General features: G+C 40.7%; 1 protein-coding gene across 1 annotated transcript; it reads left to right on the top strand.

The window, feature by feature from the left end:
* Positions 1 to 142: 142 nt before the first annotated feature.
* On the top strand, positions 143 to 8,683 carry ftsj3 (FtsJ RNA 2'-O-methyltransferase 3). Its single transcript, XM_079350256.1, has 21 exons — positions 143 to 385; positions 546 to 651; positions 1,416 to 1,462; positions 2,033 to 2,112; positions 2,296 to 2,395; positions 2,599 to 2,793; positions 2,880 to 2,995; positions 3,204 to 3,308; positions 3,534 to 3,634; positions 3,778 to 3,861; positions 3,956 to 4,102; positions 4,411 to 4,546; positions 5,555 to 5,748; positions 5,863 to 5,980; positions 6,151 to 6,232; positions 6,379 to 6,526; positions 6,674 to 6,765; positions 7,201 to 7,303; positions 7,560 to 7,743; positions 7,901 to 7,995; positions 8,117 to 8,683. The coding sequence occupies exons 1-21, from the start codon at positions 319 to 321 to the stop codon at positions 8,367 to 8,369; spliced, it is 2,553 nt and encodes an 850-aa protein (XP_079206382.1). The 5' UTR covers positions 143 to 318; the 3' UTR covers positions 8,370 to 8,683.
* Positions 8,684 to 11,771: the final 3,088 nt, after the last annotated feature.

Below are 11,771 nucleotides of genomic sequence, written 5' to 3'. Positions count from 1 at the left end.
TTTAGTGCGTCTTTTATGTTTTATTTGGAGATGGGAGACATATTTGGTCTGTAGTTTATTTGTATTAGGAGATATCAAGCACCCACAACCATAGATATATACTATTCCCCCCCCCCCCCCCAATCCAGTAGGTGGGGCTGGGGTCTCTCCAGAACCAGAAAAAAATTAGACGAAGAAGACGTTTCGGAAGAATGACGTCAAACACCTGCGCCGGAGCGAGCCGCACGTGTTGATTTCATGGACGTTCCGCAGTTTTAAGATCAGACTGAGTTTGTTATTTCTGTGTAATAAGTGATCCTTAAACCCAGTAAAAAAAACATGGGGAAGAAACTGAAAGTCGGAAAGACCCGAAAGGATAAATTCTACCACCTTGCCAAAGAAACAGGTAACGTACGACGTCTAGAATAAAAACAAAAACAAGATCGAGGTACACAGTAAACCTGCATTAAGACTGTCAGTTAATGTGTTGCTTATCTGAACAGAAAAGTCGTGTTTGAATATGATTATAGAGCGTCAAACGTCTAAATAAAATCTTTTCTCTCCAGGTTATCGGTCTCGTTCCTCCTTTAAACTCATCCAGCTCAACCGTAAGTTTCAGTTTCTGCAGAAAGCCAGGGCTCTGGTCGACCTGTGTGCAGCTCCTGGAGGATGGTGAGCTTCATTCAGTCATGTCTTCAGCTCGTCGTGTCGAGGGTTTCATTTGGGAGCTTGTATAACACAAAGTAACTGAATCAAAAAAATTGGGATCTTGACTCTGGTCAATGTCATAACGCTGAATGCTGTTTTAAAAACATTATATCTTACTGTACAACGTTGTTTCTTAGTCAACCCGGAATATGTCAGTTTTGTCTTTTTAAAATGAGCTTAAAATTGATCATTAGTTCTTTGGAAACGTTTAAGTTATGTCACATTCAGATACCTCCAATAATGTAACAAGAGTAAAAGATAGAAGCAGGAACTTGATTGTGTTATATTGTTATATAACTATCAAGATTTACCCTTGTTTATATATATATATATATATATATATATATATATATATATATATATATATATATATATATATATATATATATAGGACACGCACTAAGAGGCTTATTGATTAGCTTTTTTAATGGTCTCATTATGAATTATTTGGTTGGGTGCAGAACATCTTAAAAGGTTTAATTCAAGTGCACATGTGTCCTCTTCCTGCCTGGAAGTAAAACCAAAATGTTATATAAAACTCACAGACATTTGTTTTACTTGTCTCCTGTGCTGTAATGTAAGTATAAGCATTGGAGTTATTAGGTTTAAATACAGAGTGCATCATTACCATAATATTCTGAATGTATCTGTCTAGAGAGACAGATCAGCTAAATGTTGTGAAATAAAGGCTGCACAAAGCATAAACCTTTACTAAAATGTCTTTACAGGCTGCAGGTGGCATCCAAGTTTATGCCTGTATCAAGTCTCATCATTGGTGAGTTTAATGGAATTCATATGAAGCCTTCCTCATTAATTCTTTGTCCGGTGAGGCATTTTGATGAAGTTGTTCAGTGTATATTTGGTTTGTTATAGACATTACGATTGTAAAGGAGCAATACGTAACTCTGACATGTAGTGTGAAACATTGGTACTGCAGTCCAAATTCAACATTTTAGAGAGCGCTGTCTCCCTCGCCCCCTCCTTCCTTGAGTAGATGCACACAGAGATTGTCACGTTGCAGATACCTTTCTCTCTCATCTCGAATATTTATCCTCGTTTTACCACGTTTCTGGTTGTGGATCTTATCAAATGAAGTCTGTGTAGGGATGCTTTCAAACTGCCGACCTTCTCTGGTCAAAACAAATGGACCATTACGGAAACTTGGAAGGAGGACACGGTGGCTGCTGCGTTGTTGACAGCAGAGCTAGCACTTTAACATAGCATGTGTTTAATGTCTGATAAGTGAGGTCATTTTATGATTTAAAGTCGGTGCATATCGCTCCTTTAATTTCGACTAATAAGAAAATGTGAGATCCGTTTTCTAAATGCTGTTTTCTCCTCTCAGGTGTCGACCTGGTGCCCATCAAGCCCATCCCCAATGTGGTGGCACTGCAAGAAGACATCACTACAGATAAATGTAGACAGGTGAAGCAGCGCTCTGTGTTAGCACATTTTAACTGTGCATCGACTGATATTCACAGAATAACTAATTGAAATAACCTGGATGTTGTCAGCTTTTTTATTATTATTATTATTATTATTATTATTACAAACTATAAAACAGACCTCAACATGGATTTTCTGTTTTCCCGGCTGTCCTTCATGCAGGCTTTACGAAAAGAGCTACAGACTTGGAAGGTTGATGTTGTGTTGAATGACGGAGCCCCGAATGTGGGAGCCAACTGGTCACATGACGCCTTTTCACAAGGTGGGTGTCGAATGTTTTTAGACATTATGAATACATTTTACGTAGCATGTTGGAACAGCTTGTACGTCCTGTGACCCTTTTCCCCGCAGCAAAACCATGATGTAATTAGAAACTAGTTGTGTCAACATCTATTCACATCCATGAGTAATTTTTTTTAGAGCAAATATTGTAAACGCATTTTTTTTTCTTTTTCTCATTCTCAGCTCATTTGACCCTCATGGCCTTAAAGTTGGCCGTTGAGTTTCTGAACAAAGGTGGCACCTTTGTCACGAAGGTCTTCCGCTCCAAAGACTACCAGCCACTGCTTTGGATCTTCCAGCAGTTCTTCAAAAAGGTGCAGGCTACCAAACCGCAGGCCTCTAGGAACGAGTCTGCTGAGATCTTCGTCATCTGTCAGGGTCAGTGGCAGCAACACAGACCACAGCTTTGTGATGAAACCTGTTATGCTACAAACACGTGATGCTATTCTCTCGTCCATACTTAGGTTTTCTTGCTCCAGACAAGATTGACAGCAAGTTCTTTGACCCCAAACACGCGTTCAAAGAGGTGGAGGTGCAGGCCAAGACTGTGAGGGAGCTGATTCCTGTCAAGAAGCCCAAGGTGTGTACAAGGAAGAAAACTTGAACTTAACTGATTCATCACAACGAGAACACCCAACTCAACTTCCCAATGATTTCTAATAGACACGCACATCATATCATTTGTAATCATGTTGGTAAGGACCATACTTGACTTTTTCTCCCCCTCCCCCCATTTGACTCCATATGTTGCATCCATAACTGACGAATCAGCTGCTCCTCTGTTTCAGGCGGAGGGATACGCAGACGGTGATCTGACACTCTATCACAGTTTCACAGTGACCGCTTTTCTGAAAGCCGAAAACGCTGTGGACTTCCTGGGAAAAGCCAGTGAGGTGAGATCGCTGTTCGACCTGAAATTCTCAAAGGAGGATGCGGAAGGCCTACACATCGTCCACTGTTTCAAAGAGAAAGCAGTTTAATAACAATGGTTGTGGGTTTAGTTGATAACTCATTTACGATGAAGTATAATTGATCTAATTATGACACTACAGAACATACAGAAAGGATCAAGCTCAGGGAAACCAACCCTTTATTCTCATTCTGTTGTCTTCACTCAGATCGCCTTTGACAACCCACAACTGGAGTCTCATCCAGCCACTAGTGCTGAGATAAAGGAGTGTTGTCGTGACATCAAAGTTTTGGGTCGCAAAGAGCTCCGGTACGTCTTTTCACTCCCAATGGAGGTTTCTACATGTGTATATTCCTTTTGGTGCTCTTCTTTAGATAAACAAAATCAGATCTGTTTTAGTGACTCAATCATCATTCTGTGTTTTCTTCTTTCCTCCATCCTCACCTCTTCAGTTTGCTGCTGAGCTGGAGGTCCAAGCTGAGGAAATTTGTGGCCAAAAAACTCAAGATGGCCAAAGAGACTGACCAGGACATCAAGTAAAGTCTTTGAAGCACAGGAACTTGAAGTCATCTGTGCGCGCCAGATAGTGTCATTGCAGATTTTGATAAATACCTTTTGCTTTATTTTTAGACTGAGTTCTGATGAAGCAGAGGCCGATTCAGAGGAAGAACCCGAGAAGAAGAAGAAAGAGGAGGAAATGGACAGTGAACAGGAAGAGGAAGAAATGGAGAAGAAACTAGCGGAGCTGAAAGCTGAGGAGGTGGCAGAGCTCAAACGGTATGACAGGATTACAACAATTTAATTGAGATGAAATTGAATTTGTCTAGATTTTCAGTTGATGCTTTGCACGTTTGCAGAATATCATTGTAGTTTCTAATCTTAAATTCCATTTGGGAGGGGGGAAAAACATTTTTTACTGTTTTTGAAGCGATGTCTGCTGTTCGATGTAGGAACACTTTTGCTTTCATTGACACCTTACCATCTTCTTCCTACAGGCCCCCTTGGTTTAGTTGAAAGAGTACACATTTCAACTTGCTAGTTTAACTTTTTCTAAGAACTTTGGTTTAACTGTGATGCTCCTTCAGGAAGAAGAGGAAGCTGCTGAAGGAGCGGCGGAAGCAGAGGGAGAGGGTGGAGCTGAAGATGGACCTCCCCGGCGTCTCCATCGCAGATACAAACGACTCATCCATGTTCTCTCTCGCCACCATCAAGAAGCAACAGGTGAAGAAGAGTGCACACGGATACCTCACACAATCACAAGAGCAAAGACACACCAAGCTGATGGCACAGAAATAATGGTTCTTAAAGCAACATTACAGCCTTTTGACGAACATGTAATAGACATGAATCGGTTCATCATTATTCTAAATCACACAGCGAAGCAGCTGGAGCTGAGTGCATCAGCTGGGCGTACGCCTGCGCGTTACCTCGGGTCAACTTAAAGCAGAAACTTACAACCAACCAAGTCGTGCCCTTTGTCAATAACATTTCAAGTTTATCTCTCACATACTCAGTTATACATAGTACCATGCGTCCTAAAATGTTTTTGGTATGTGTACGGTCAAGAATTGTACACACTGTGTACATGAAATAAAAAAAACAGAACAATGCCTCTCAAGTGTAGAATGAATAAAATTACCAAAAAATATATATATAAATAAGAGTTTTACAATGTTTTGTTACTTTACTAGCCAAGAGATATACACACCATAAACATTAGAGAAAATGAATTACAGAAAGTGTTCAAATGAACACCCAACAGGCACCAAAAACAAGCACATTTCACAGAGCTACTCACTTACATGATGGGTAAAATGTCTTTATATTTTATTTATTTTGTATTTAACCTGGAAAACGTCATTGAGATTAAGTGTCTCATATACGAGAGTGTCCTGGCCAAGACAGACAGCAGCATAATAAACATGCTTTCATAGAGGTACATTAAAAAACAAGTGCTCATTTTCAAACACGTTTTGTGAAGCTGCGGTGTCTCTCTCCTGCTCGCTGATGTACACACAAAACACAGTTAGAGGAACCTTCACGCACACCTATTTACTTGTGTAACGAAACAGAGCCTGTGAGCTGGTGGGTGGCTGGAGGATATCAGGGGTAAACGAGATTTGAATGTGCAGGTGAAATGACAGGGGGCTCAACACTTGTCTCATGTAAGAGACACCTGGACACCTCCTCAGAGCTTATGTTGCTTTGGTTTTCACTTCTCTCATTCAGGCGCTGGTTGACCTATCCAAGGGAGACATGCAGGCTGCAGACGCTCTCATAGAAGGAGACGATGACCTTCACCTGTCTGAGGAGGAGGAGGATGACGACGGAGATAAAATGTCTCTGGCTTCGGATTTAGATGATGACGACTTGGAAGAAGTTGAGCAAAGACAGACAGAGCTGGAGAAAAAAGCTCCAAAAAAGTAATGGACTTTTTAAACCCTGGTTTTGTTCATATTCGTGTAGGAAAAAAGACCAGATGTCCTAGATGATTTCCTTATGTAGTTTTTTGTAATCTGCTTATTTATGTTTTCCAGAGTAAGCTTTGATGAAGAGGAAGAAGAGGAGGACGAAGGGCAGGGAAGCGGCTTGCTGGTGGAACTTGAAGGAAAGGATGAGAAGAAGGAACGAGAGACCAACCTGTGGTTCAGCAAGGTTTGTGTACATTTCCACCTATAATGTAATATTTACAGTTTGCAAACTGACTGCAGCCCACATTTGTTAAATCTTCATTTCTATTGCTAACCTCTACTCTTGATTACACCTGCAGAAAGATTAAGTAATGTGAAACCTTTAACCATGCCTTGTACTCTTGTGCTCTGCAGGGCATCTTCTCTGAGATTGATCTGGAAGGAGACGCAGAATGTGAGCTCCAACAGACCGAGTGGCTTCAGAACAAACAGAAAGGTAACAAGACATTTATTCACAGATGTTGCCAAAAGTCTTTTCTTTGAAAATGGATTTCAATAAGCCCTCAAAAAGGCTGTAAAAAAAAAAGACAGTATCCCATTGGACTGATAAGGTATTTTCACTTTTGGAAACCTTTTTCATAGAAAAAGCCAAAAAGAGGAAAGCTGAAGATGTAGAAGAGGAGGAGGAAGAGGAGCAGCAGGCTGCTCTGCCAGTGGAGGAAAAGGCGGTGCCTTCACAGGAAGCTGTGGAGAGTGACAGCGACTCAGATGACAGCAGCGATGATGAGAAGTAAAACCTTGTTTACTTTGGGCGGCTATGATGTTTTTTTCCTTTTGAATAATGTATAAGGAATCCAACGTTACAACACTATAATATTATTGACATCCAATCTACTTAACACAATAATACATGAATTTATACTGCTGCTTGTTCCAGGGAGATTACCAGAATAAAGCAGGCCAGCGGGGCTGGTGGGATGTCAGGACCTGCTGCTGATGACTTTCAGGTTGTTCCTGTAGAGAGCATGAGTGAGTATGAGAAACGCATGTTTATATATATATTTTATATGATTATTTTATATATATATATATATATATATATATATATATATATATATATATATATATGTGTGTGTATATATATATATATATATACACACACACACACACACACACACACACACACACACACACACACACACACACACACACAAATGGAAGTTTCGGTAATGATTTCCATTCTAACTATTTACTTTGGAAACGTAAAACAAACAACATTTAATGCGTTTCTTAGAATTGCTGTGTAATAATATTTGGAGTTTATTCCACACAAAAAAATGAAGCATCAACTGGAAACAGGTTATATTAGTAAGAAAGAGGAAAATTAACTTTTACAAATACATTGATGCAGCTAGCCAACCCAGCAACATGTTCTGTGTGTGTTGTTGGTTCTGTGCTATTCAGGTAAGAAAGCAAGAATTCTGGATGCAGAAGGCCTGGCACTGGGATCTCAGATCGCTACGTCTAAGAAGATAGCCAGAGACCTGATGGATGGCTCTTTTCACAGGTGGGCATGTGCATAAGAAGTACATAGACACTTAACATAAACAATGCAAAATCCCCAGCTGAGCATCATGTCCGATGTGTCCTTGGGCAGGACACTTAACTCTGCATTACTACCCGCTGCTTCAGTGGCGTATGAATAGATTAGTGTTGTACTTACTCTGTGATGTATGTCGCTTTGGATAAGAGTGAATTGTAACAAAACAAATAAATAAAATAAGTATGTCTTTGTACACTGAGCTGACTGTGTGCTCCTGCAGGTTTGCTAGCTCTGAGGAGCAGTGGGATGTACCTGAGTGGTTCCTGGACGATGAACGGAAACACAGGAAGAAGCCAGTGCCGGTCACCAAGGAGATGGTGGAGGAGTATAAACAAAAATGGAAGGAGATTGATGCCCGGCCCATCAAACGAGTCGCAGAGGCCAAAGCCAGGAAGAAGAGAAGGGTAAGATCAGGGTGTGGTGGTGAGGCTGCTGATGACGTGAAACTGAAGACAGTTGAAGAAATTTAAGTGAAAAATGATTAGACGCTAACTGCATCAAAATTTGCTTTCATTTCTTTTGTGGATCTAAACTGGTTTGTTATCTCTGTGATGTTTCCAGATGCTGAAGAAGATGGAGCAGGCTAAAAAGAAAGCAGAGGCAGTCGTCAACACAGTGGACATCTCTGAGAGGGAGAAGAATGCTCAGCTGAAGAGGTATGATGTCACACCTGTGGTGTTGGAGCTGAACTGTGAAATTTTGATCAAATGCATTTCTATAATATATAGAAATATAGATAATATAATTTAAACATTATTTTCCTTGTTCATTCATCAGTATCTACAAGAAAGCCGGCCTCGGGAAGGAGAAGAGAGAAGTTACTTATGTTGTGAGCAAAAAGGGAGCTGGCAAGAAGGTGAGACGGCCCGCTGGTGTCAAGGGAGCGTTCAAAGTTGTGGACAGTCGCATGAAGAAAGACATGCGGGGAATGCAGAGGAAAGATCAACATGCTAAAGGTGGAAAGGGCAGAGGACAGTCCAAGGGTGGCAGAGGAGGGATGAAAGGCGGTAAAGGACGAAGAGGAAGATAAATTTGAATCTGTAACTGTCTCACTGTCCTACCTTTCTGCTGTTACACACTGCCTGGTCTCATGTACGCAGGAGCTTTGTGAGCTAAGTGGCCTCCAACAGTTTGAGCGCCTTTATCAGGTACAGAGGCTAAAATGAAGACATGGATCCCCAATATTAGCAACCTTTTCTGAGTTTCTTCATATACATGAACACTTAAATGTTCTGGGGGTAATTCAAATTTAAAGTTGTAACCATGAATGTTCTCTCCAGAAATGTTGGTATTAATATTGTAAATATTATATACACTTCTTTCCAATACATGTGTTGTCAGTTATTGAGTCATTGATGCATCAGTTCTGTCAGTCTTTCCTGATAATTTTTTGTTCACATTTTCTGTAGTCTTGATATCATGTTGTGGTAATTTAATTACTATTACTATTTAACTTATCCATGGGAAGTTGGTCTGTGACCCTCTATGGTTTATACAAATGATTACTGCATCTGTCAAGTCCCAGATGAGATTATTTTTAATTGACACTAAATTTGTATCCAAAAGGGAGACATTTTTCTTGTTACTCTGATTTCAGTTCACCACTGGAACATTTTTAAAGACGCCTTTCAAAGTGAAGTTAACTTTTGCTGAGAAACATTCTTAATGCATCACATTATATAGGCCTAAGCCACTTGTAACTTTTTATTTTAATTATACCACAAGATAAATGCAAATCGGTTTTTACGTCTCGAAATATCTTCAATTAAATTACAGATATCAGTTATTACTTTTTTACGAGAATAAATGATTACAGATTACAATGGAATGTCTAAATGTTAAAAAGGTATTGCCAAAAACTGCAGTTACGGATATGTGGTATGGATAAGTAACCAGCATTTCAGATTTCAGAAATTACCATATTCATTTTGTGCGTAATTGCAGATAACTATTGTGGATTTTACCAAAGAGTAAAAATAAAGAGTGAGAAGATCTATGCAAAAAAGGAACGCCAAGATCAATTTGGTCTCAATGAACATTTACTCGAAGGCAGAATCAGCATTCAAAGACCTCTCTCTCTCTCTCTCATACGGTGAGGAGAGAAAGAGACCACGAGAAAAGGCAAACATGAATACTTAAACATTTCCTATTACACTACACAGGGCATGATCTATCTCCTTGTATGAGAAAAAGACCCTACTTGACTATTTGCCAGCTCCTAAGGCTGAGAAGGAAATGAAATCTAGTGAGAAAGAGCCTGGGTGACTATTCCCACATGTACAAACTGTGAGAAACAGACTAAAGTGTGAGAAATGATGGAAAACAAAACACCCAATAGGCTGTGCATGTAGTATTCTGAGACATTTCAGATACATTTTATATGACAGATTATATGAGACCTTTATACATCGTATATAGTACACATGGAGTAAAATTTTCCATAACACTATAATTACATGTGGACATTTTTTCATTATAAAATAATTACAATTTAAATGGAAGGAAATTGTAGATATGTCAATCTTGACATGTCAAGTACGGATTTGTGGACTTTAAATTACAACGCCAGAATTCAATTTCAGATGTCTGTAATTCTTCATAGAAGTCAATGGGACAAGCTGACAAGTTACTTTTATTTATAATGAACATTTACACTAGTGAAAAAAAATAGATGGTCCATGTACAAAGTAAATAAAAAAAAGGAATATAAAACGACGAGATGACTATATTACGAAAGGACATCATCGAAAACGTTCCCGTCTGCAGTGCACACTTTCTTCGTAGACAAAGTTCAGATTTAAATACAATGCAGCGTATCTCAATGCTTTCTGAACTATAGATATACACTGTTCAAAAAAATAAATAAAGAGAAAAACAATGGGGTGTGTGTGTGTGCGTGCGTGCGTGCGTGTGTGGCCTCCATGTGCCTGTATGACCTCCATACAATGCCTGGCATGCAGATGGTCTCCTGAGGAATCTATTCCCAGACCTGAACTAAAGCATCCACCAACTCCTGGACAGTCTGTGGTGCATTGTGGCTTTGGTGGATGGAGCGATACATGATGTCCCAGATGTGCTCAATTGGATTCAGGTCTGGGGAACGGACGGGCCAGTCCATAGCATCAATGCTTTCATCTTGCAGGAACTGCTGACACACTCCAGCCATGTGAGGTCTAGCATTGTATTGCATTAGGTGAAACCCAGGGCCAAACGCACCAGCATGTGGTCTCACAAGGGGTCTAAGGATCTCATCTCGGTATAATGGCAGTCAGGCTACCTCTAGCGAGCACATGAAGGGCTGTGCGGCCCTCCAAAGAAATGCCACCCCACACCATTACTGATCCACCGCCAAACAGGTCTCTCTGGAGGATGTTGCAGGCAGCAGAATGTTCTTCACAGCGTCTCCAGATTCTGTCACGTCTGTCACATGTGCTCAGTGTGAACCTGCTTTCATCTGTGAAGAGCACAGGGCTCCAGTGGCGAATTTGCAGATCTTGGTGTTCCTTGGCAAATGCCAAAAGTCATTGCATGTTGTTGGGCTGCAAGCACAACCCCCACCTGTGGAAGCCGGGCCCTCATACCACCCTCATGGAGTCTGTTTCTGACCGTTTGAGCAGACACATGCACATTTGTGGCCTGCTGGAGGTCATGTTGTGTTGTTGCCCTCCCACGACCTCCTCCATGTCTCTTGGTAGTGCCTCCATGCTCTGGACCAGGGGTAGCCAACCCTGGTCCTCGAGGGCTACTATCCTGCATGTTTTAGATGTCTTCCTCTTCCAACACACCTGATTCAAATGATCAGGATTGTTGTCAGGCTTTTGCAGAACTTGATGATGAGATAATCATTTGAATCAGGTGTGTTGGAAGAGGGAGACATCTAAAACATGCAGGATCGTAGCCCTCGAGGACCAGGGTTGGCTACCCCTGCTCTGGACACTACGCTGACAGACACAGCAAACCTTCCTGCCACAGCTCACATTGATGTGCTATCCTGGATGAGCTGCACTACCTGAGCTTCTTTTTAGATAGGTATAGGCTTTATTGTCAAATATGCTCCATGTTAAACATACAGCACAGATAAAATTGCAATCCCCTCAACCCCCAGTGCAAACCTGCAGTGCATTAAATAAATAAAAAAAAGCACAAGAATAACAATAAACATGACAATTAAAATACAAAAAAATAGCAATACTATATAAAAAAAACAAATTCTGAGCAGCAGACATCAGGGGGTTGATGTCAGATGCTGTGGGGGCAGACGTCTGACACTTTTTGTGTCGGTTGTTTACTGCGTCTTATGTTACCACGATAGTGAACGCACCGCTAACATTCAAGTGACCAAAAACATCAACCAGAAAGCATCAGAACTGAGAATTGGTTTGGGGTCACCACCTACAGAACCACTCCTTTATTGGGGGTGTCTCGCTAATAG

Source organism: Symphodus melops (genome assembly GCF_947650265.1).
Source record: "Symphodus melops genome assembly, chromosome: 8".
Taxonomy (NCBI): Eukaryota; Metazoa; Chordata; class Actinopteri; order Labriformes; family Labridae; genus Symphodus; species Symphodus melops.
The sequence above is the reverse complement of the archived record's forward strand: the minus strand, read 5'-3'. Positions and strand labels throughout refer to the sequence as shown.